Genomic DNA, 26,027 nt, shown 5'->3' on the forward strand with positions numbered 1-26,027 from the left:
ATGGTGTTTTGCTATGAATGCCCTTATATGGTTGCGAGTACCGTAATGAACCATATATGTGTGCATGCCCACAATTCTCAGCTTTCCTGATAAGACAAGCTTTGACAGAATAATACTCCGGACATATAAAACACAGCGCTGGCGTCAGCTCAGTAGGTAAAGGGTTAAGAGATTAGCAGTTTGAGCAGAACTGGACATTTCATTATCAAAGAAGAAAAAAGATCCACACTGGAAGCTTTCATTGGTGGAAAAGGTGTGTGTGCTTTTCTCCTGACCGGCTTCTGCAACAGTTTAATTTACCTTCTGGCTCCCCTGAGAGTGAACGATCCTGGACTGACACGCCAACAGCTTCCTGTCTAGCTTACATGGTTGCTCCTCTGGGGTGCACGCCTAATTTGTCATGTGTTTTGTTGCTCTGAGTGCTCAGTCTGGCCTGGGTGCTGAGGAGTACAGTACAGTGTGGCATTAGGCACAATGCAAAAACAAAACAAACTATATGTATGCCTACTACGTCATATTTAGAGTTTAATGCCCTTCCTGGATGGAGTTATATTGGCGGGTTAACTGCAAGGAGGATTCATGTTTCATTGCTCAGAAAATGTCCAATATTTGGTGTCTAGGACTTTTGTTTTGTTGCAGTGGTACAGACATGTAGCAAAACAATATCAAGATATCATTTTTGGTGCAAATTTCCAGACTTTACTTTTATTTTTATTCACTAATATCTTTAGTGCATATCTTGAAAATAGACCCTGTTACTGTCGGTGATATTAAGCTGTGATATTTTGTGTTAAAGGTAGATATTTACTGTTAAATGTGTTTGTTAAAGCCCAGAGCAGCAGTGGTTCCTGTAGAAGTCCCCGTGTACACGACATGATCAGAGCTCTCTGGAGAAACCAAGCAGCCAAAAAGCTGCAAACACAAACATGAATCTGTTTGGATGCTGGCTTGGTGAGAGTAAAAGTGCATCTTGAACATATTAAGACACAAGGCTGGGACGTTTTCCAGAAGCACTGTAGCTCCAGAGATCTACAACGCTGCTCTCCCTCTAATGGGCTAATTTCTACCAGACCGTAGGTGCCTGAGCTGTAAGTAGTCACAGCTCCGCGCGCTCATTCATGCTGATTTTTATAAGCCTGTCAGCTTCATTGTGAGGGATTTAAAGGCTGCTGTAATTAAGTCACGGATCATGAGCTGCTCTCCTCCTTCCTGTTGTCTCAGCGGGGGGCTTCGAGTGCTCGCCGGATCGCTGCGGGGAGGAGAGGAACGATGAGCACGCCTGTCACTGCTCCGAGGATTGTCTGGAGAAGGGGGACTGCTGCTCTAACTACAAGTCTCTCTGCAAAGGTAGGAGGCGCTCGCTTCGTGAGCAGCGCCATGAAACAAGTAGGTAGAGGTGAGAATGATTGTGCACTCAGCAGCTAATGACTCTGTGCTCGTGTTTCCATGTGAGGTGAGACTTCGTGGGTCCAGGGGGACTGTGAGGAGATCACGAGTCCTGAGTGTCCTGCAGGGTGAGTCTGACGTCAAACTCAGGAGCCATTAAACACAGAAGAGGGAGCGCCGTTAAAACATGCTGAGGTTACGTTTTTAGGTTTAGTCAAATGGAGCTGGCAGCATTTTTACATCTGAACCAGTTTTAAACCCTGGGAGACCAGAGACATGAGGACCATGTTAGCGTTAGAGTTCTGTTGTTGTTAAACTCTACAGCACATTCAGGGTTCTTCTGCTTTTTATGAAACTGGCACGCTCTGATTCAGGGGTTAAATTAGCCTTAAAACAGGGGTGTCAAACCCAGTCCCAGCAGGGGCCGGATTCTGGATTCAGGTCTAACCTGAGAGCCTAACAGGGTCAACATTTAACCAGAACTGTCAACCTCATTTCACCAGTAATAAAATATAAAAAACAGCACAGATGATAAATCATGCGGAAAAGTAAAAATGATAAGTTTAAAAATCACAACTTAATAGTTTAAGAGATCAGAACAGGATATTAAAAATAGAAAAATTATTTGTTTTTAAAGAGCAAATATATGAGGAGAAATCACAAGTTTTAAATGGCAAAATATGACATCAAATTTGAAATCATGAGTTTAAAAGTCAAAATATGACTTAAAATTTTAAATTGTGAGTCAATTAGGTCAAATATAGGATTAAAATCTAAGATCAGGAGTTGAAAATGTCAAAATATTAGGTAGAATTCAGAGTCTGATAGTTTAACATATGGGATTAAAAAGCCAAAATTAGGAGTTAAAAATGTGAGCTAGTATTCAAATTGATGACTTAAAAAGTTAGAAATATGATTTTGATTTAGAATTTGGAGCTTAAAAGATCAAAATACGATATAAAAAGTACATTTTTTTTTAATTTAAAATGTCAAGATATGAGATTGAAATAATTAGTTTAAAAGTCAAAATATAATATAAAAAGTAAAAAAAATTAAATGTGAAAATAATAGAAAAAGAAATTAAATCATTAGTTTAAAAGATCAAAATATGATATTAAAAGTAATTTTTGTTTTATTTAAAATGTCAAAATACAAGAAAAACATTGAAATCATGAGTTTAAAAGTCAAAATATGATATAAAAGTAATTGTTCTGAATTTGAAATGTCAAAATATGTGAAAAAATTGAAATCATTAGTTTAAAAGTCCAAATGTGGGATTTAAAAGCCAAGGTAAGAAGTTGAAAATGTCAACATATGACTTAAATTTAAAATTGGGAATCTAAAATATTGAAATATTACATAAAAAGTCTAAATTATGAGTTGAAAAGGTCAAAGTATGAAATAAAAAGTCAAAATCATACATTTGAGTCATAATCTTGAGATGCAAACTCAAAAATATGAAATTAAAACACAAATTAATTTCTGTCCCAACATTCTTGACCTTTTATGAAATCTTTCTTCGTCTTTACTTTTAGATTTTTATGGCTTAACAAACTTATACTGGAATAAATCAGCAGACCTCATGCTGGTGGGCCAGTTAGAATACAAACATGATATGATCTCGTGGGCTGGATATTATCATTTCAAGGGCCGGATGTGGCCCCCGGGCCTTGAGTTTGACACCCCTGCCTTAAATCAGCGGGTGTATAACCAGCCTTTTACTCAAACCTTACAGAACTAATCTACTTTCTTGTGCTCCTCAGATTCATCCGTCCTCCTCTCATCATGCTGTCCGTCGATGGATTCAGAGCCTCCTACCTGAAGAAGGGAAGATCTGTCATCCCTAACATACACAAGCTCAGTACGTCTTCTTAACTCCTCAGCCCTTTAAGGTCATAGAGAGACGGCTCACTGTAAAAGTAAATATCCTCATTTCAATTCTCCATCGGCATTTCAGAAAACCCTTATAGAAATATTTTTCATCCTGGTGCCAAGCCGATCAGAAAGTAAACCAGTTTGGAGTCATGATTCTAGACGCTGCACATACTCTCTGGTTGTAAACGGTATAACCACATCAATTAAAACCTTATTATACAAGAAGCTGGTCAGACCAAGCACTTGTAGCAAGTAGGGCCCACACCTCAGCACCAGTTTCATTCAGTCTGATCAGAGAGTGCTGCTTCAAAGCCTTTGCACAACAGACACATGATAAATTTACAAATACTTTTTTTAGAAGTGTAAAGCAAGTCAGTGTAAGCATTCACAGCAGCAGCGTAGCTTTGCCATGCAGCACACGTCTAAGAATATCAGTGAACCAAATGTGCTATGTGCACAGCTAGATCTGGTTCCATTCTATCCGTGCATTTTCTACACTGTTTATCCTGTTCAGGGTCGCGGGGGGCATGGGGTGAGGGGAGAGTACACCCTGGACTGGTCACCTGTCAATCACAGGGCTGCTATAGCACCAGTGTGCAGCCCTGTTTTCACATAACAGGATAAAACTTTGATCTGCAGCTCTAATGCGCCTCACTTTACCAGAGAATGGTGCAAAAACATGCAGACTTTTGCAGTGCGAGTGTTTTTAAGTATATGCATCATTGATTTGGAAAATTGCATCACTCCTGATGTGAATAGATAGTTGAGTCAACATATGCCTCAGAATTACTGCACTTTGATGCTCCTCATTCACATTACCTTCTGTGTGCAGAACCTTTACTGAGCCTCACAACACCTGTGGACGCTGTATTTACTATGGTTTATAGTTGCAGTGTTGTTCACACACTTCTGTGGCAAACTGAGTTACAACAGGACAGATGGTCAGATTAACTCTGAGGACACTGTTGGACAGGAAGAGACTCGTGTTATTCAAAGACTTTTGAATCATAAATCGTCCTCCATTGTGCCATTCTAATGTCGCTATCCTCTCCTTTATAGCTGTGATAGAACGTTTTCTAGTGAGCCTGGAACTCTGCTGGCTTTCTGGAGTATCTAAAGATGAAACCCACACCACTAACGCTGATAGCACACATCTTTTCATCCATTTACAATCTATTCTTGATCGTTTGTGCAGTAAGCCAGTTAGCCTGCCACCATATTGTCTGTATCCCAGGATGCATTGTGACTGGTCTGTGACAACCAATTGCAGGCTGGTCCGTCATCTTGTCATGCTTTGCTGAACAGAAGATGTGCACAGACTTGTCAACTGAAGAGGAGAGCCTTATGACTCGTAATAGAGAGAAAGAGACAGAGAGGCCGTGACGTGTCCCTCAGAGTCACTGCTTTAGATAATGACTCAAATTCCAAAACTCAAAGGACTTTAATGGGAGTATTAGAAAGACTTTTCATCAAAGAATGATTAATTTTTTATTCTTTAGTCCCTCAGTCACCTGTAGTCATTATTTTACTGTGTTTAATACATAAAAGTCTAAAGAGTTTTAATTTCTGAGTAGTTTTTCTTTTGCCTTTATAGTCAACATGTCAGCATTTTTAAATTTCCAGTGACATTGCTGCAGCACACATATTCGTAAAGGTCACATATTATGCAAACACACTTTTAAGGCTGTGCCCCAGGCCTGTCCACAATCCCCCCAAGAAACCGAAAAATTGACCACCCCCCCTTTCTCCACCTTTCAGAAAATGTGTGCTGAAACAAGCTGTTCTCAGATTTTCATTCCCCACCCCCCGGTTTGGTTGGCCCTCCCCGCTTGGAAGAAAGTTCCGCCCTCCTCTCCTGATCCTCCTCTCAGGTGCCAGCTGAGAGGAGGATCAGGAAAGCCACATCTATTTCCTGAGAAGGGCTGGGTCAGGGGTGGGGTCAGACAGCTGTTTCTGTGTCTGTGGCTTTAAATGTTACTAAGCTGTCTGACTCCGCCCCTCTCAGGAAATGGATGTTGCTTAATAGATGTGGCTCTCCTGATCGTTAGCTGAGAGAAGGATCAGGAGGGCCACATCTTTGTCCTGAGAGGGGCGGAGTCAGACAGCTCAGTAACATTTAAAGCCACAGACACAGAAACAGCTGGTTCTGAGCAGGGCTGAACCAGAGGGTTTTTTAGACATGTAAACATCCAATACTGGAGTGTTTTTTCAGAAACAAACTTCACAGGCATGTTTTGGGGACCTCTGAGACCAACATAAACTTGTCTTAAAGGTGTCAAATATGTGACCTTAAAGCCGAGGTATTCCTGAAGAAGAGGAGCTTTAGAGCTTGACTGTGCACCACAGGGTTAATGTTTTACAAGCTTTTTTAGACAAAAAGTCCAGGAGAGACTCAATGGTTAAAAGCTAGCTGAGGGCTCAGAGGGTTTTTCCTCTCCCTCAGTGCATGTGGCATTTAGATAAAAACAAATAGTAGTCTAAAAATTTCCAAACAGACTGTCTGATAATGCATGGTAATTGTGCTTTAAATCAGGTAATGCAGGCTGTAAATATACTTTATATTTAACTCCAGGGGGCTACAGGTGTGTAATGAATACTGGGTTGTCTCCGGTACATCTCCGCATGGATTGTGATGATAAACGGAGCGTTGCATGCAGATGTAAAGCGTTTTGGTTGATGTGGATGTTTCTGGTGTACATCATGTCCAGGTTTTAGGTGCATGTTTAATACATGAGTCCCGGACAGTGAATACTAAGATTGGTCAGATGACTTATATTCCATCTCTCAAACATTTGTCTCTTCTCAGGATCGTGTGGTACGACGTCACCATACATGCGGCCGGTCTACCCATCAAAAACATTCCCTAACTTATACACCCTGGCCACGGTGAGTGGAACAGTCCTCAGGCGGTTCTTGTTTTCATCATGTGGGTCAGTAAATCAGGACAGGGAACATGCTCTCTCCATGTTTGTAGGTTAAGTCAACACTCATGTTTGTCATGTTGAGACCCTGCTGCAGGATGCTTTAACCACAGCCCACTTCTCTGCAGGGCCTTTACCCAGAGTCCCACGGCATTGTGGGTAACACCATGCACGACCCGGTGTTCAATGCCACCTTCAGCCTGAGAACCAGAGAGAAACTCAACCACCGCTGGTGGGGCGGGCAGCCTGTGAGTGAGCTCTGAATACTGGACTCTGATTGGATGCTTGAAACACACTTAAGATGAAAATAAGAGTAAATAAATGTTTATTTAAGGCTAGATTTGGTCTGGAGCTGTTTCCTGCTCAAACTTACTGGCACTGCTACGTTTTATACCTCTTTATCCATGAATCCCTTTCCTAAAAAAGTTCGAACATTTAGTGAAATATAAATCAAAAACAAAAGTGCTGATTTACAAAATATGTCATCTTCGTATTTGATTGAAAGTAGCAGGACTAAAAAAGTCATTGTTTTTGGATAATTGTAAACTTTATTAGGTTTTGATGCCACAGATCTTCCTGATGATGATGTTTTGTGTTTCACAGATCTGGATCACGTCACAGGAACAAGGAGTGAAGGCGGGCACTTTCTTCTGGCCTTGGTACTTAAGTTGGTACAGGAATACTTTTCAATAGCACTGCACTGGTGACTCAAAAACCTTCATACTCTCAGACAGACGTCAGATAGTCTCTGAGGCTATGAATGCCTAGGTTTCTGTTGTGTATTTGTCAAAAATGTTTTTATAGTTCTCAAAGTTGGAATTTAAATCAAACAAAACAAAGAAATATGTGCTTGTTTCAGACGGTGATGAAGTCTAAACATTCCCAGATCAATCCGAGCCTTAACCATAACTGTGCTGGGTGAAATATTCCACTTAAAACAAGCCTTATTAGCATTTATACCATGGTCTTGGTGAATACTCGACTCTGATTGGCTGATGGGTGTCCATTTACTTTTGATATTTGGACACCTATAAAACTTCTTGAATATTTCTAGTCAAAAATTCTTTGCACTGTTAAATGTGCTGCTGCTGTTAGACGAGAGGGGTAACCATAGCAACATGAAGGCGCTCCATGTTGGACGGTTCACGCTTTCATGTCGCCCATTAATCCCTTATGATTGAACACCTCTTTGGGCATAATTCCGTCTTAATCACCATTTTTATTTTGGCTATAGTTGTATTTTTGTGTTTATTATGGAGCTTTTATGCTTTTATTTTGAAGGGACATGCAGGAAAGAAGCCACAGATCTGATTTTACCCAGTTTGCAAAGACATGCGTGCATCTGCAGAGTCACATTTTCTTTACAGATATTTACAGCTGAAATGGACTTGGACTGCGTATTACTACGACTACGAAGAACTCAAACATGAATACAGAATACTACATACATTATATTGCCAAAAGTATTCAATCGCCCATCCAAATAATGTAAATCAGGTGTTCCAGTCACTTCCATGTCCACAGGTGTATAAAATCATCACCTAGGCATGCAGACTGTTTCTACAAACATTAGTGAAAGAATGGCTCGCTCTCAGGAGCTCAGTGAATTCCAGCGTGGTACTGTGATAGGATGCCACCTGTGCAACAAGTCCAGTGGTGAAATTTCCTGGCTCCTAAATATTCCACGGTCAACTGTCAGTGGTATTAGAACAAAGTGGAAGCCATTGGGAACCACAGCAACTCAGCCACCAAGTGGTAGACCACGTAAACTGACAGAGCGGGGTCAGAGGATGCTGAGGTCATAGTGCACAGAGGTTGCGAACTTTCTGCGGAGTCAATGGCTACAGACCTCCAAACTTCATGTGGCCTTGAGATTAGCTCAAGAACAGTGGTAGAGAGCTTTATGAATGGGTTTCCATGGTAACAGCTGCATCCAAACCATACATCACCAAGTGCAATGCAAAGCGTGGGATGCAGTGGTGTAAAGCACGCCGCCACTGGTCTCTAGAGCAGTGGAGACGCCTTCTCTTAGTGACTAATCGTGTTCTCCATCTGGCAATCTGATGGACCAGTCTGAGTTTGGAGGTTGCCAGGAGAACGGTACTTCTCTGACTGCATTGTGCCAAGTGTAAAGTTTGGTGGAGGGGGGGAATTATGGCATGGGCTTGTTTTTCAGGAGCTGGGCTTGGCCCCTTAGTTCCAGTCAAAGGAACTCTGAATGCTTCAGCATACCAAGAGATTCTGGACAATTCCATGCTCCCAACTTTGTGGGAACAGTTTGGGGATGGCCCCTTCCTGTTCCAACATGACTGTGCACCAGTGCACAAAGCAAGGTCCATAAAGACATGGAGGAGAGAGTTTGGTGTGGATGAACTTGACTGGCCTGCACAGAGTCCTGACCTCAACCCCATAGAACACCTTTGGGATGAATTAGAGCGGAGACTGAGAGCCAGGCCTTCTGGTCCAACATCAGTGTGTGACCTCACAAATGTGCTTCTGGAGGAATGGTGAAAAATTCCCATAAACACACTCCTAAACCTTGTGGAAAGCCTTCCCAGAAGAGTTGAAGCTGTTCTAGCTGCAGAGGGTGGACCCGTGTCAGATTAAACCCTATGGATTAAGAATGGGATGTCGCTGAAGTTCATATGAGTTAAAGCAGGTGAGCGAATACTTTTGGCAATATAGTGTACCTCACTAGTGTCAGTTAGCAATCCACAGTACTACAAGCCCATGATCTCCACATCACATGACTTTGTTGAACATCAGATACAAATGCAGTATTTAATGCCCACACTACAAACTTTCAACTTTCTTATCTATATATATATTTTTTGTTTTAACTTGTAGAGTTAGCTGAACCGGTGTAGCATCTCCTGCCTCCTGTTTGCTTTTTTTTTTAACTCTACTGTAGACGGTGTTTATTCCTATAGGGGCATCTGCAGCCACATCGATTCTGTGTGTTTGGGAAAGGTGTGTGGACAATCAGTGCCTCACTGATCTTTGAGCTCAGGCCAGCTTCTGTTTTTATAAAGAGGTCTCAAACAATTTTTTTTTTTAAGGTTCATTTTGGGCATTTTTGTGCCTTTATTTGATAGAGGAGGATAGTGGATAGAGTCGTAAACAGGGACGAGAGCAGGGGAGAGACATGCGGTAAAGGGCCTCAGGCCGGATTTGAACCCGTATATGGGGCCTTAACCACTGAGGTCTCAAACTGTTGTTTGTTTGACTAGATTTATATCATTGTTGACTAAAAAGACATGACTGTGTAACAGCTGGCGAGCTGTGAACATGACCCCCATATTTATAAGCCTTGAGCGCCACCTACAGGCCACCTGTCAGTTCTAACAGGCCTTTATGAGGCTTAGCCTGTAAAACTATGTTCACTTTAACCCTTTGAGCTCACACCTATTTTTTTCACCATCATGTCTCGTCTGGACTTTTTCTTAAAAAGTTTGTGAAACATCAACCCTGTGGTGAACAGTCAAGCTCTAAACATCTTTTTTTTTTCAGGACAACCTGGGCTTTAAGAATATATCTACTCCAGAAATGTCACTTAAATTATGAAAAAGTTATGACTCTAAAGACAAAAGAAAAAACTAAACAAATCAGAATTTGAAACTCAAAGATTTTTATCGATAGAAGATTACAGTAAACAACAGTGATAAAGCATTTTCTTTGCATAGACTTGTTCTCCATCTCTTGGGGACAAATAGTGAAAAATAAATATTCTGTGACTGACGGTTTTCAGAATATCTTCGTATACATAAGAGAAAGTCCGTGTGTTTTTTGCAGTTAGATTTATTTGGTCTTCTACAACTCCCACAATGCATTGCATATAAATGTTGCCCTCAACAAATATGGCGCTACCCACCGAAGAAAGCCAAAGTACATGGTCGAAAATGGATTAAAAATGGACAAAAAGATGTTATTATCAGATCTAACGCCGTGGATTTAATATATAAAGACCCCGAAAAGTCACTGAAATGCGGGCTTGCTACAATGGCGTCCTTAAGGGCTACGGAGACATTGAAGGTATCAAACGAATGACAAGAAAGTCAGCTTCAGAGGAAAAAACAAGAGAGTGTCTATGAAGTATGGTTCAAAAGTTATTAACGTTTTTCTAAACTGTGTCGCTTCTTGTTGTTTACGACAACTCTGTCTTCAGAGACCCCGGGAAGTCAGCCAAGTTCTGGGCTCACTAGAAAATGTTCTGAAAGAGCTACGAATGCATGAAGAACATATTTAGAAAGGCACAACACACAGCTTTCACAGGAAAAAACAAGTTAGTGCCTATGACCTACGGTTCAAAGGTTACCAAGCAATTTACAAAGGGGTGTGTCTGTGGCATGGATCCGTGCCGCTGGAGCTCTGAGGGTTAAAAGGCATTCAAGTTTGCAGTTGTTATTTTTCACCTGCTAGCTGTTAGCACACCGCTAGTATTCAACCCTCTGAGATCCGTGCTGTTGTATAGGACGAGAGCAGACGTAGGTTATAGCAACTTTTGAGGCATTTATCTTAGCCACTCCCTTGTTTTTCCTCCATTGTACCATTCTAATGATGCTATCCACCCCTCTGTAGCTCTGACGGAGCCTTGTTTTGGACCGGGCGACTTTCCAGCGTCTTTAAAGATGAAATCCACACTAATGCCTCTGATGTTGAACGTCTTCTTTATCCATTTTTAATCCATGTTCAGCTGTTTCTGCTGCTAGCTTAGCATTAGCAGAGATTATTTTATACGTTTATTGACAGAAACCCAGCATGAATCTTCATGAGCCAAACACCTAACCTAAAAAACCCAAACAAAGATGTCAAAGCTTGACTTGTGTGGACTGAATGCTTTGTTTAAGTTGACTTTCTGGGTTTCTCAGAAGCGTTGAGAGAAGTTTGAACAGCGGCCAAAACCTGAGGCCGTGTTTACTCTGACGAGGACAGATTTAACCCAGCGTAGCAGGATGGAGCCGCTTACAAAGCAGCGTCCTGAGCTCTGCTGGGCTGAAAATGTGGAATCTCTTCAAATACATGAAAGCAAATAAAGGTTTATATTTCAAATACCAACGCCGTTATCTGTTCACCTGTAATCCTGTTAGCTTTGTCAAGGTTAACTATGAAAGCAAATGGCAGGAATATAAACGATCCTGTTCATTTCCCTGAATCACAGACGGATAACTTTCACAGTCATTAGCATTTCAGTGACTCCACGATCACGAGGGCTCGTCACATCCTCAGACGCTCTGACAATGGCTCCAAACACGCTCCTCATCAACGCGGACACAGAACAATAGGGCCAAACACTCAGAACAACAGAGCATTGAGGAGTCAAACATGGACTTATAGAGGAGCTGAACAGAAACCGTCTAAGGAAAAACCACCATCATCCCTGTAGGGAACATGAGAGTACATATTTCATACATACTCCTGACCTCTCCATCTGGTACCTCCGTGTTTTTGTCTTCAGGGTGATTCCACTGGAGAGGAGGATTCTGACCATCCTGCGCTGGCTGCATCTGCCCGATGATGAGAGGTGTGTCTCGCTTTTCTTTGGCTTTACAGATCCTCTAAGAGAAGCTAGTGTCCCATTTGATTAAAACCCTTCAATGCATCTTGGAGATACTGCTACCAAAACAAGAGATGAGCATGTGGCCCAGTGACTTTGACCTTTGACCTGATAAGTTCATCCTGTAAACAGGATGTCCCAGTCTGGGCATAAAGTTCACTCACTGAACTCAGAAACCTGCCATGCTCATGAAGCAGGAGAGTCCCTTCTCTTTCACTGAGGGCCACACAGATGAACACCAGGCTGACGGCGCCCTTTGACCTCCTCACCTTTAGTGCAGTGGTTCTCAGCCTCAGGGTTGGGACACCCCTGAGAGAAGGTCTCCAGATGCCTCTAAAGAATTTATATTTTTTTAAGTCAAACATTTGTCACTTTACAGCAATTTTTCCATTTTTGCCACTTCTGACCCACTTTTGTCATTTTTAACCTCTTTTCACCACTTTTTCTGTTTTTGACACTTCTAAACCAATTCTTCAGTTTTCTGCCTATTATTGGCCCTGCTGACCCATTATTGCCTCTATAAATCCCTTTTTATGCCCATTTTTACCATATTGACCCATTTCTGCCTATATTTCTGCCTCAGTAAACCTGTTTTTGGTGTTTTAAACCCATTTCAGCCACTTATTTTTCCCCTTTTAACCACTATTTATGCCAGTTTACCACTTTGATCCTTTTTTGGCCACTTATATTAAATTTTTGCCAACTCTAAATTTTTTTTTTTGTCAATTTTAAACCATTTCCAGCCCTTTTTTCTGTCTATGTTTACCACTTCTAAACCAACTCTTACCACTTTCCACCTATTGTTACCTCTGTTGACCCATTATTGCCACTATTAACCCCTTTTTTTAATCACTTGTTATGCCAACCTGTGCCAATTTTAACCACATAACACTAGTTATTACGCCTGTTTTGCCACTGTAACTCATTTTTGCCTTTTTTGTTTATTTTTGTCCACTTTTTCTAACTTTTGCCACCTCTGACCCTTTTCTGCTACTTTGAAAATCCTGCTTCTCCTCCTTTTCCACCAATTTTTGCCCTTTTTAACCCATTTTAATTCCGTTTTTTAAAAAAAGGTTTTACATTTTTAAGATGCTATATACCAGGGCACAAATGACTTTAAAAATGTTTATTTGATATGAATGGTTATTATTAAAGTTAAATTTTAAGTATTGAATATCACAGCATAACTTTACCGTGACCATGGTTTTGCTGACCTTCACGGTTCTCTAGGTTGGCTAGAAAGCTCCCCCCCTTTCCCCCCTAATGGGCGGCCTTGTCTCCACATGACTATCCTAGAATGTCCATGGCTGTTCAACCACCTTCAGGTACAGTGGGGGTCCCCGGTCTCTGACGGGGGTCATGGGCTGAAAGGTTGAGAACCTCTGCTTTAGTGGGTTAAAGTCAGTCAAACTAGTCCAGCAGAGGATGAAATATGGGGAGTGATAGAAGTAGAAACCAGCCTGTATCGCAGGTGTTTTTTGGGGGTCTGTCATTGGCTGTGGCTCCCGCTGGCTCTGTCCCCGGTCAGGATGAGAACAATGCTCCGTGCATCCAAGGGGGGGCGCTGACGGCTCATCTCTACATTCACACACAAACCAGAACCAGTGGCTTGAAGCTGACAACATTTCATTTACATGTTCTGCTCCTGAGAACGTTCTCCTCCCAGCTCTGTGTGAACGACTCCGACTCCACACTGGTGCTTGGATGATGGTGTTGATGACACTAGCGTTGGCCCCTTGTATGAAAAGTGCTGCATGTTTAATATTTAGACAGCAGTCACCTCAAAAGAGTTCCTGACAGACTCTTAAAGATCATCTTTAGTCCAGAGGAGACGTCAGAGCTGATCAGAGCTGAGAGGAGAGTTCCAGGTGAGTCCATGTGAGACTCTCCCGCTCTGAAACAAACCCAGAGGAGTTTTATCTTGTTTACTCATCATCCTGACCTTAGAGAAACACTCTCACACCTGAACTGTCTCTGAGGTGAATCACTGATGTGTCGTCTCTCTGCAGGCCGTACGTTTACGCCGTCCACTCGGAGCAGCCTGACACCTTTGGACATCGCCTGGGCCCGCTCAGCAGCGAGGTGGGTCCGACTCACTGAGACCGTGTTTGTTTTAGCAGAAGGAAGATATTAAAACGAGTTTTTCTCTGACGCTGTAGCTGGACAATCCTCTAAGGGAGATCGATAACATCATCGGTCAGCTGATGAACGGGCTGAAGCAGATGGGTCTGCACCGCTGCATCAATGTCATCATTGTAGGAGACCACGGTAAGACCAGGGTTAAGCCCTTAAAACCTGGATCTCCATTCTCATGAATCTGCCTCTCTACAATGCTCCTCCAGCTCTTTTTCATTATTAACACATACTTCCTCAGCCTTTTGTTGCTCTGTTGCTGCTGTCAAATTAAAAGTGAGCTAATATTTTCATGAAATGGTCAAATGTCTCAGTTAAACATCTGATATGATGTTTCTGTTCTAGTGTGGATAAAATGTGGGTTTATGAGATTTAACACTCATTGACTTCTGTTTTTATTTACATAAAAACGCCCCAGCTTTTTTGGAATTGTACTTGAACTTGGATGGCCTCCCAAGTGTTGTGCATTTGATAGAAACAGTGCATTTAAACGCCTTAGTGAGATCCAGGTGGTCCAGGTGATCCTGCTAGCTGGTGTGTTGTTGTTTACTCTACAGGTTTCAGGCCCTTTTCTCTAAATGTCCTTTCCACACACGTTCCTCTCCAAATGTTCGGTTTGTGCTGCTCACTCCTGCTGTTCTCAGTGGGTTTGTGAAGTGTCAGCTACACAGCATTGATCATTATGGGTTTAGGTTTATCAACATTTCCTTATCAATGTTATTATGGTCCCTACTGACCTCTGCTGGTCATGGCTATACTGCATCTCACATCATTGTCATGTTAGTGGCTCTTTTATGTCTGAATTTGAAATATTATTCCCCCAGACAACCTTAAAAAAGGAAAACTTTTTAGCCCTTTTCACCATTTTTTGCCATTTTTTGCCCATTTAAGCTACCTGTTGCCATTAGACACCCACTTTTTTTCTTACTTTTTTCCATATTTGCCACACCTTCTTGCCACTTTTCCCTATTGTTTGCCACTTTTTGTCCATTTAAGCTGCCTTTTGCCATTAGATACCCATATTTTCCTTTTTTGCCCATTTTTGCCACTTTTTTGCCACTTTTATCCCATTTTGCCCCGTTTCACATTTTTTTCCCAATTTCCCCCTTTAAAGCTACCTTTTGCCATTAAATCCTAATTTTCCCTATTTTTGCCCTTTTTTGCCACTCGTGGCTGCTTTTTGACTGTTTTTGCCACCTTTAACTTATTTTAATTGCCACTTTTCACCACCTAGATTGAGGCTCTTGCAGAGGTATTTTTCAACAGTTTGGCTCTTTGGCTGAGCAGGCTGAGTAACACTGTCTAAGATTAATTTAACTCAGCTTGTTTTACTTCTGTAGTAGCCCAGAAGGATCCATGGCTGTGTTCTGTCTTGAAGGTATGGAGGAGGCTCACTGTGATTGGACGGAGTTTCTCAGCAGCTACCCGCTCAACATCGACGAGATCAACCTGGTGCCGGGCTCAGTGGGCAGAATACGACCCCGAGACCCCAGATCAACCACATGTAAGTCTAAAGTTTTAACATAACAGTGGATCTGATCCAAAAACCAGATCCAGCTACACTCAGGCCTGTTTCTCTTTGCAGATGATCCCAAAGTCGTGGTGGCAAACCTGACGGTGAGTACAACCATAGAGATCACTTACCGTTAAAGCTGCCCAGATCAGGAAAAGTGTGGGCGAGGCCATTCAACCCCGTGTCTGCTGTTTTCAGTGTAAAATGCCAACTCAACACTTCAAGCCGTACCTGAAGCAGCATTTACCCAAGAGGCTTCACTACGCCAACAACCGTAGGATCGAGGACGTCCAGCTGCTGATGGAGAGGAAGTGGCACATCGCCAGGTACGCTGGACGCACTCTTGAAAATTACTGGGTTAATATGGACGATAGATACCTTCAATACCTTCAGTGGTTTTAGTCTAGTTTGAGTCCATTAAAGTCCTCACATTTTAGTCTAGTTTTAGTCTAGTTTGAGTCCATTAAAGTCCTCACATTTTAGTCTAGTTTTAGTCTAGTTTGAGTCCATTAAAGTCCTCACATTTTAGTCTAGTTTTAGTCTAGTTTTTGTCTAGTTTGAGTCCATTAAAGTCCTCACATTTTAGTCTAGTTTTAGTCTAGTTTTAGTCTAGTTTTAGTCCATAAAGGTCCTCACATTTTAGTCTAGTTTTAGTCTAGTTTGAGTCCATTAAAGTCCTCACATTTTAGTCTAGTTTTAGTCTAGTTTGAGTCCATTAAAGTCCTCACATTTTAGTCTAGTTTTAGTCTAGTTTGAGTCCATTAAAGTCCTCACATTTTAGTCTAGTTTTAGTCTAGTTTGAGTCCATTAAAGTCCTCACATTTTAGTCTAGTTTTAGTCTAGTTTGAGTCCATTAAAGTCCTCACATTTTAGTCTAGTTTTAGTCTAGTTTGAGTCCATTAAAGTCCTCACATTTTAGTCTAGTTTTAGTCTAGTTTGAGTCCATTAAAGTCCTCACATTTAAGTCTAGTTTTAGTCTAGTTTGAGTCTAGTTTGAGTCCATTAAAGTCCTCACATTTTAGTCTAGTTTTAGTCTAGTTTTAGTCTAGTTTTAGTCCATTAAAGTCCTCACATTTTAGTCTAGTTTTAGTCTAGTTTGAGTCCATTAAAGTCCTCACATTTTAGTCTAGTTTTAGTCTAGTTTGAGTCCATTAAAGTCCTCACATTTTAGTCTAGTTTTAGTCTAGTTTTAGTCTAGTTTTAGTCCATAAAGGTCCTCACATTTTAGTCTAGTTTTAGTCTAGTTTTAGTCTAGTTTGAGTCCATAAAAGTCCTTACATTTTAGTCTAGTTTTAGTCTAGTTTGAGTCCATAAAATTCCTCACATTTAAGTCTAGTTTTAGTCTAGTTTGAGTCCATTAAAGTCCTCACATTTTAGTCTAGTTTTAGTCTAGTTTTTGTCTAGTTTGAGTCCATTAAAGTCCTCACATTTTAGTCTAGTTTTAGTCTAGTTTTAGTCTAGTTTTAGTCCATAAAGGTCCTCACATTTTAGTCTAGTTTTAGTCTAGTTTGAGTCCATTAAAGTCCTCACATTTTAGTCTAGTTTTAGTCTAGTTTGAGTCCATTAAAGTCCTCACATTTTAGTCTAGTTTTAGTCTAGTTTGAGTCCATTAAAGTCCTCACATTTTAGTCTAGTTTTAGTCTAGTTTGAGTCCATTAAAGTCCTCACATTTTAGTCTAGTTTTAGTCTAGTTTGAGTCCATTAAAGTCCTCACATTTTAGTCTAGTTTTAGTCTAGTTTAAGTCCATAAAGGTCCTCACATTTTAGTCTAGTTTTAGTCTAGTTTGAGTCCATTAAAGTCCTCACATTTAAGTCTAGTTTTAGTCTAGTTTGAGTCTAGTTTGAGTCCATTAAAGTCCTCACATTTTACTCTAGTTTTAGTCTAGTTTTAGTCTAGTTTTAGTCCATTAAAGTCCTCACATTTTAGTCTAGTTTTAGTCTAGTTTGAGTCCATTAAAGTCCTCACATTTTAGTCTAGTTTTAGTCTAGTTTGAGTCCATTAAAGTCCTCACATTTTAGTCTAGTTTTAGTCTAGTTTTAGTCTAGTTTTAGTCCATAAAGGTCCTCACATTTTAGTCTAGTTTTAGTCTAGTTTTAGTCTAGTTTGAGTCCATAAAAGTCCTCACATTTTAGTCTAGTTTTAGTCTAGTTTGAGTCCATAAAATTCCTCACATTTAAGTCTAGTTTTAGTCTAGTTTGAGTCCATTAAAGTCCTCACATTTTAGTCTAGTTTTAGTCTAGTTTAAGTCCATAAAGGTCCTCACATTTTAGTCTAGTTTTAGTCTAGTTTTAGTCTAGTTTGAGTCCATTAAAGTCCTCACATTTTAGTCTAGTTTTAGTCTAGTTTGAGTCCATTAAAGTCCTCACATTTTAGTCTAGTTTTAGTCTAGTTTTAGTCTAGTTTTAGTCCATAAAGGTCCTCACATTTTAGTCTAGTTTTAGTCTAGTTTTAGTCTAGTTTGAGTCCATAAAAGTCCTCACATTTTAGTCTAGTTTTAGTCTAGTTTTAGTCTAGTTTGAGTCCATTAAAGTCCTCACATTTTAGTCTAGTTTTAGTCTAGTTTTAGTCTAGTTTTAGTCCATAAAGGTCCTCACATTTTAGTCTAGTTTTAGTCTAGTTTGAGTCCATAAAAGTCCTCACATTTTAGTCTAGTTTTAGTCTAGTTTTAGTCCATAAAAGTCCTCACATTTCAGTCTTGTTTTAGTCTAGTTTGAGTCCATTAAAGTCCTCACATTTTAGTCTAGTTTTAGTCTAGTTTGAGTCCATTAAAGTCCTCACATTTTAGTCTAGTTTTAGTCTAGTTTGAGTCCATAAAAGTCCTCACATTTTAGTCTAGTTTTAGTCTAGTTTGAGTCCATTAAAGTCCTCACATTTTAGTCTAGTTTTAGTCTAGTTTTAGTCCATAAAGGTCCTCACATTTTAGTCTAGTTTTAGTCTAGTTTTAGTCTAGTTTGAGTCCATAAAGGTCCTCACATTTTAGTCTAGTTTTAGTCTAGTTTTAGTCTAGTTTGAGTCCATTAAAGTCCTCACATTTTAGTCTAGTTTTAGTCTAGTTTGAGTCCATTAAAGTCCTCACATTTTAGTCTAGTTTTAGTCTAGTTTTAGTCTAGTTTTAGTCTAGCTTTAGTCTAGTTTTAGTCTAGTTTGAGTCCATAACAGTCCTCACATTTTAGTCTAGTTTTAGTCTAGTTTTAGTCTAGTTTTAGTCTAGCTTTAGTCTAGTTTTAGTCTAGTTTGAGTCCATAACAGTCCTCACATTTTAGTCTAGTTTTAGTCTAGTTTTAGTCTAGTTTTAGTCTAGTTTTAGTCCATAACAGTCCTCACATTTTAGTTTATTTTTAGTGTAGCATCAGCATAAGTCTAGCATCTGTAGCGATCAGGGGGTTAAAAACTGCTGTTCAGTGATTGGTCTAAAAGATGCTGTTCAGTGATTGGTCTAAAAGATTCTGTTCAGTGATTGGTCAAGTAAGAGAAAACGTCATAACTGCAGCAGAATTTTACTGTTCTAATGAATAGTTAAGATCTTCGTCACATCTCTGTGGTGCAACTGAACAACCACACAACTGAAGTTCTAACTGATCCAGATCAGTAGGGTTTAGGCCGGACTCACTGAAGGCAGAGTTTACATGGAGCTGGATCAACAGGCCTTTAAATGAAGCAGGCTTTTTATTTGGAGGCTACCCTAAGGGGAAGAAGAGTTTGGCCAGTTATAATGAGGTGTTAAAAATGTAAATGCATGAATGTTATTATGCTCACCCTTTCATAAATAAAGAGGACCCGCCCTCATGTCCCTGTACAGACCTAGACCCTGGTCTGGACTTCCGTCTTTATGTGAAGAGTTTGGGTAAAATTTCCCATTCTTAAACTGAAATTTTACTGCTTTCTTTCTACAGGACCACAACATGACATGACTGAAGAAATCAAACTAGAAACAGAGTTGAAATCATCTTCCTCTATTTTGGTCTCTACAGTCACACATTTATGGACATTTTTGTGTTTTCTTTAGAAGAATGCCAGAAAAACTGAGGACTCGATGTGGTTTCTTTGGTGACCATGGCTTTGACAACAAGATCACCAGCATGAGGGTAACACACTCTAACTTTATATATCTATACTATTTAACTATATGTATAAGTCTATTTGGATTTAAGTTGCAGCCTTTACATTACAATTATAATTGCTGCTTTAGCTCTGTAACACCCACCCACACACACACACCCACACACACACACACATTCATTCTGACTCTTGTAATGCTTCTTCTTCTCATACAGACCATATTCGTGGGTCACGGACCCAGCTTTAAGTTCCAGAAAAAAGTACCAGAGTTTGAAAATATAGAATTATACAACGTCATGTGTGGTAAGAAAGTGTTTTTTTTTTTTTTTTCTGTAAACAACCTGGGAATTAACTTTATTCACAAACTGGCCATTATTATTCAGATGAATATTTAGATTATAATGTGTTCAGACCTGGGGGATGGTAAACAGCTTAGTTCGCTTGTTTGAAAACGTTTTAAACCAAACAAAGGCTTTACGAATGACAAATGTGTAAAACTTTATTAACCTAAAATCTGAAAGTGTGTCTTTTAAACCAGAATTTAGGGTATATATATGTGTGTATATATATGTATGTATATATATATATGTGTGTATGCCTTGTCAGTTTATTGTGGTTTGTCTTTAATGGTTGGGATTGTTCATGTTTAGTGTTTGAATCTCTGTTTTTGAAATACAGCACAGTACTTGGAGTTTTTATTACACAAAATAGGGTCTTGCACTTTCCTAACAGAAACTTTTAACATCGTTCTCTGATGCTTTTGTTGATATGAAATAGTCATAGTAAGAAAGATGTCTTTGGCTTTTATGCTGACACTTGTTTTCTGTGCAGGAGTGATCGTAGACCCTCTGAGATGAACTTGTTACTGATTCTTTCTCGTGCTTGTGCCCGTCAGACCTGTTAGGGTTGAAGCCGGCTCCAAACAACGGGACACACGGCAGCTTGAACGACATGCTGAAAGATCCACCGTTCAATCCCATCATGCCTGAGGAAGTGACAGCACCGTCGCCGGCGTCTGACCCCGAGGCCTACATCACCCACGACCTGGGCTGTAGCTGCGACGATGAGGTGGAGATGGAATCAAAATAGTTACTCTGATTTTCAGCGGGCCGTCCTGAATTTAAACTGTGTTCACAGTTAGAAACCAAGGCCTAGTTAACCAGGAAATCATCCAAACTTCTTTTTTTATTACAGAACAAGGTGGAGGAGGTCATTGAAGCCTTCGTGCCTGCACCTGATGGAGTCTACACCTACAGTACGCTTCAGCATATTCAATCAGGTGTTTTTATGTCAGACTAGAAGAGGAGACCCTGCCTTGGTTTTGACCCACAGATCCAGGGTTGGCGTACTGGGCTAATGCTTCCAGTGTCTTCTCCAGACCAGTCTTACTCAACATGTGGCTCTGGAGCCACATGTGGCTCTTTAAGGTCTTAATTTTAAATAAAAATTCCCCAGAAAACCTTAAAAAAGGGAACCTTTTTCCCCATTTTTCCCCATTTTTGCCACTTTTCACCCAGTAAAGCTATCTTTTGCCATTAAATACAATTTTCCCTATTTTTTGCCCTTTTTTGCCTCTTTTTTCCCATTTTCACCCTTTTCCACATTTTTTTTTACCAATTTCCCCCATTTAAGCGACCTTTTGCCTCTAAATCCCCCATTATTCCTACTTTCTACCCATTTTTAGCACTTTTTGCCACTATTACACTATTTTTTGCCCATAAATGCGACCTTTGCCATGAAAAAAACATGTTTTTCCTATTTTTCTAACAATTTCTTCCACTTTCACACTATTTTTTGCCCATTTAAGCTACCTTTTGCCATTAAATCCCACTTGTTTCCTATTTTTTGCCCATCTTTTGCCACTCTTGACTGCTTTTTCCCTATTTTAGTCAATTTTCACTCTATTTATTGCTACATTTTTGCTAATGTTGGGCCATTTTTGGCCACCTGTAACTCATTTCTGTTACTTCTCCCCCATTTTTGCTACTTTCTGACTATTTTTCGACTTTTCACCGTTTTTTTGCCCCTTTACACCCATTTTGCTGCTTTTTCACCATTTTTGCCACCTTTAACTTACTTTAATTGCCACTTTTCACCACTTAGATTGTGGCTCTTGTGAATATATGTATATGTAGTTAATGTATTAATGTATTTTTCAACATTTAAGCGCTTTGGTTTAGTAACACTGATCTAAAGCCTTGAATCTTTCAGGTTAAAAGTAAAACTAGTTTAAAACTTTGTGCCGTTCACCAGAAGTCTCTCCCTGACTGAATACCAGCACATTCATGTCAGTTTTCTCCCTCTTGTGTTCTATCAACACAACCAGACAATGATTACCTGTATAAGAGAGGAGATTTTAGTGCCCTGTTCTCAAACATCCTTCTTTTTCTCTAGAAACCTACAGTTTTAGAGTGATTTCCCTCATGATTGTGTGTTTATTTGCAGACAGTACGCACCTCCCGTTTGGTCGACCAGCAGTGCTGTTTGACACTCAGTACAGTTTACTTCATCATGTGGAGTTCATCAGTGGATACAGCAAAGAGCTGGCGATGCCTCTGTGGACGTCGTACACGATACCACGACAGGTACCAACAGAAATGTGTCGCTGCATATTTCCAGGGGCATGGGGAAAAAAACTGTTGTAAAAATAAAGTCCAGTCCTTGGGTGGAGTAAGGGCTGGATGTGGGGGGTAAACACAGTCTAGGATACGGTCCAGGTGGGTAGGGGGGTTGCCACAGGCCCCTGGTGATGTTGTGGATGTCCCAAGGGCCTGAAAACCGCCGGCAGTCTTTGGGCGTGTTATCAGATCTGAAAATGCCAATGTATGCGGTAATGTCAAATATCAGGACAACTCAAAGAAGTCGTCTTTTCAACCACACTGACAGATGATCTGAGGACAGAAAATAAAAAACCTGACGCCTACTACTATGCTACTACTATGCCCCGCCTACTACGGCGCCATAATAATGGATAGTTTATATGTAGATCTTTGGCCAAGAACAACTGAACAGAGGCCTGTTGTGTTCGGCTATCCTCAACGAAAACAATGACAATGTCAGGTTTAACCCTTGTTCCACTTCTGAATCAACCAGAAATCCATTCTTTACCATGGAGATCTGGTTGATTTCCAATGTAGCTGCAAAACTCCTCCCTCCATCATGTTGTAGTCTGGAATCTGCCACGAGTACGTGGGAAACTGGACTTTTTCAGGGGATTTTGGGGAGACCTTTTGTGACAGCTCTTATTTATCTGATTGATATGAAATAGAGTCAGATTCATTACTTTGATATGAAATTTATCAGTGGGTATGATGTGCTGTCTGATCTGCAGTTTGATATTTATTGATACATATCAGTAAAAGATTAGAAGGTAAAGTTAGGTGAGACTGGTTCATGAAACAGCTTCAGCCATCCCTGCATCACTGTAATACTTAAACTACACTACCTTCCTGTCACCTACTCCTCACCTGTGATTTTAGTGCTGTTTTTGCCGCGGTATTCCTCCCACCCTAATTCCAAACTAGTGAAAAGCAGATGAAATAATCCTGTTCTTAAAGCCAGAGGTAGTTTCTGTTAGATTTCTCTCCATGTGTTAAAAATGTGTTTGTCAGTAGAAGACAGATTTATGGAGTTAAGGACCTCAGTCACAGACGTCAGTGAAGGATATCCCTGCAAACAGAAACTGTCCCTGCTTTAGCTGGCTTCACATCAGAATTATAATGGTTTCAGAAAGTTTCCCCTAGCTTGGCCTCATTTAGCTGCTGACTCTCCCTCCTTCATGAGGTGGAGGTGTGAGGCTGTTAAAGCCAGACTCAGGCGGTTTTACTGACACCAACATGTGTTGTTGTTGTTGTTTACAGTCAATGACATGGTGTTTGTGGCCAACCTGCGCAAATTAAAACAAACAGGAGTGAACACAGACGCCGTGTCTCTAACGTGAACATGGACGCGTTTGTCTGCAGGAACCTGCTGCAGGTTTACGAGGTGGAGCTGATCACACCTGGGACTAACGCGCTGAACCTGCCAGCTTCAACACGCTCAAGCTTAAAAACAGGGTGTAAATCCCTCACCAGACTTGATTTGATTCAGTTTAGATTCTGGGTCAGGAGTAGATTCGGAATTGATATTTGTTTCAAACCTATTTCTAAATCACAGCTTGGATTTGATGCTGATTTTTAGCTGATATCAATACAAAAATGAGTAAAAATAAAGTTCAGGATTCAAACTTGACTCCCTAAAACACACTTTAGAATTTAAGGAATGAGGATAAACAAAAACAGACGTCAGCAGACGAAGATCTGATGGACCTGCCTAGAACTCCAGCTAATACATGGATTGTAAAAATCCACAGAAACTGTTTCTAAGGTGTGAGCAGAACTCTTGATGCGTACATCATGCCAATAATTTTTTGCAACCCCATACTTTTTAACAAAGGGAATTATTTTAGGGTCTACTCCAGCTCGCTTTGCTCTAGAGCAGGGGTTCTCAACATTGGGATCAGGGCCCCATTGGGGGTCATGAGACACTGAGAGGGGGTCTCCAGATGCCTTTAAAAAACACTAAGAACATTTTTGAATTATTCTGTTACCCCTTTATACCAGTTTTGCCTCATTTTAACCAATTTTTATCACTTTTTCCACACGTATTTTGCAAATTTAACATATTTTTGCAACTTCAAACCCATCTTTTGTCAATTTTTAACCCTTTCCACCACTTTTTTTCTGCCTGTTTTTGCCACTTCTAAACCAAATCTTGCCACTCTCTGTATATTGTTGGCTTTGTTGGCACATTATTGCCACTATTAAGCTCTTTTACCACGTTTTAAGCCACATTTCACAATTTGATGTGTCCATTTTTGCCAGTTTATGTCAATTTTCATCATATTTCACCAAATTTCCACCTATTTTTTGCACTCTAACACCATTTCAGCCACTTTTAATCCCCTTTTACCACTAAATATGCTATTTTTGTCACTTTAACTTATTTCTTTTTTTTTTTTTTGCCATTTTTTGGTTATTTTTTGTCATTTTTATCTAATCTCTGCCACATCTAACCCATTTCTGCCACTTTTAAAATTGAATTTCATCACCTTTCCCACCATTTTTTTTTTTGCCATTATTAACCCATGTTAGTTAGTTTTAACATATTTTATTCTGTTTTAACAAAAGGATTTACATTTTTAAGAGGGCTACTGACTACACAATTGAATTCTATATGTGTTTATTTGATAAGAGTGGTTATAATTCAGGTTGAATATAAAATACCTCCGTTTAACTTTACAATGAACCATGATTTTGCTGACCCCCAGTTTGGCTGGGCCCCATAAAACTCCAATTTTTCCCCCTAATGAGCAGCCTATGCTATTTGCCCCAGCTGCCACTGGCTCCGCCCCTGGAATATTATTGGTACTTCTATTTGCTACTGAAACTCATCAGGGAGTTAGAAAACAAGATATTAGTATTTGAATGCCAAAATTCAAATGGGGGCCAAATGGGCAAATCAAAATTGTACTGTGGGGCACATTTGGCCCCTGGGCCATAGTTTGGACACCCCTGCTCTACTGCATTCACATTATCATCATACGTTATGGTGTTTTTGTGAACAAGAGCCCCACCAGGTTGTCTTCGGACTCAAACATGTCGTATTATGTTTATGTGTTGTATTTGTATATCGCAGGAGGACTTGACCCCGGCTCCGGAAGTTTCCCCCAGTGTTCAGTGTATCCGAGTCGACTCCAGAATATCAGCCGAGCACAGTCAGAGCTGCACCAGCTACAGCCAGAGTCCACAGCTCACCCACGGCTTCCTGTTCCCGCCAGGTAAACCTGCAGGATGAGCCCAGGTGTTCTGAGGAGAGATTAAAGCACTCTGCTAATGCTTCTGCTGGTACGCCCACGTAAATGTTTGACTTTCTTGTTGTTGACAGAGCTAGCATCGTCTCCAGAGTCCAGATTTGACTCCTCACTCATCACGAACATCGTCCCCATGTACCCCGCCTTCAAGAGTGAGTCCTCTACCTCACTTAACTCTGCATGAACAGAAAATGAAGACTGACATATTTAAGATGTAAATACTGGGAAAAAGTTTAACACAGTAAAGAAGGGACAGCTTGATTTTTGGTGATTAGAAACACTTTGATTGCTTTTCAAGTTTTACCAAAAATACTCTGATTACTGGGGGAAATTTTACTGCTGGTCTTACATATAAAAAAGAAGGCTGTAAGGGTTAATGCATTTATGTTGTTGTGTAAGGCAGAAGACACACTTGCTGTTAGTTCAATGGATGCATGGTGGCTGCCGTGCATCCCCTGCAGCTGACTTCACAATCATGGATCCACTGGGCTTTTATTGAGCCTAGCATACTGAATGCGTGTACCAAATTTCAAATTCTTAGGTTGAACCCTGAGCCATTAAGCCACGCCCACTAACAAATTTCATACCAATAATCTCAGTAACCTTCTAAGAATTTTCTTATCATGACCTTTGCAATCATGCAGTTTGTAGGTCTTTGGATGTTTCTGATCAAATTTGACAGGGAAGTAATCAACCGCATTAGAATCTTAGTTAATAATAGAGATGCAATAACT

The 26,027-nt window shown here is 40.3% G+C and overlaps 1 protein-coding gene across 2 annotated transcripts in view; it reads left to right on the forward strand.

Annotated features, from left to right (window-relative positions):
• LOC121523992 (ectonucleotide pyrophosphatase/phosphodiesterase family member 2-like) overlaps nucleotides 1-26,027 on the forward strand; it is an 85,962-nt gene that overhangs the window by 18,792 nt on the left and 41,143 nt on the right. Inside the window, exons 4-22 of one of the 2 annotated variants that reach the window (XM_041809130.1) lie at nucleotides 1,222-1,347; nucleotides 1,454-1,514; nucleotides 3,150-3,247; nucleotides 6,068-6,147; nucleotides 6,311-6,430; nucleotides 6,786-6,853; nucleotides 11,638-11,703; nucleotides 13,746-13,818; nucleotides 13,896-14,004; nucleotides 15,248-15,373; nucleotides 15,455-15,486; nucleotides 15,581-15,708; nucleotides 19,390-19,468; nucleotides 19,658-19,745; nucleotides 20,338-20,510; nucleotides 20,637-20,697; nucleotides 21,888-22,027; nucleotides 25,119-25,260; nucleotides 25,368-25,445. In XM_041809130.1, coding sequence (XP_041665064.1) covers nucleotides 1,222-1,347; nucleotides 1,454-1,514; nucleotides 3,150-3,247; nucleotides 6,068-6,147; nucleotides 6,311-6,430; nucleotides 6,786-6,853; nucleotides 11,638-11,703; nucleotides 13,746-13,818; nucleotides 13,896-14,004; nucleotides 15,248-15,373; nucleotides 15,455-15,486; nucleotides 15,581-15,708; nucleotides 19,390-19,468; nucleotides 19,658-19,745; nucleotides 20,338-20,510; nucleotides 20,637-20,697; nucleotides 21,888-22,027; nucleotides 25,119-25,260; nucleotides 25,368-25,445 — 1,848 coding nt within the window. The remainder of the gene's footprint in view (nucleotides 1-1,221; nucleotides 1,348-1,453; nucleotides 1,515-3,149; nucleotides 3,248-6,067; nucleotides 6,148-6,310; nucleotides 6,431-6,785; nucleotides 6,854-11,637; nucleotides 11,704-13,745; nucleotides 13,819-13,895; nucleotides 14,005-15,247; nucleotides 15,374-15,454; nucleotides 15,487-15,580; nucleotides 15,709-19,389; nucleotides 19,469-19,657; nucleotides 19,746-20,337; nucleotides 20,511-20,636; nucleotides 20,698-21,887; nucleotides 22,028-25,118; nucleotides 25,261-25,367; nucleotides 25,446-26,027) is intronic. The other variant, XM_041809131.1, reaches the window with a different exon arrangement.

This window comes from Cheilinus undulatus, linkage group 16, assembly GCF_018320785.1.
Source record: "Cheilinus undulatus linkage group 16, ASM1832078v1, whole genome shotgun sequence".
In the NCBI taxonomy this organism is placed as follows: Eukaryota; Metazoa; Chordata; class Actinopteri; order Labriformes; family Labridae; genus Cheilinus; species Cheilinus undulatus.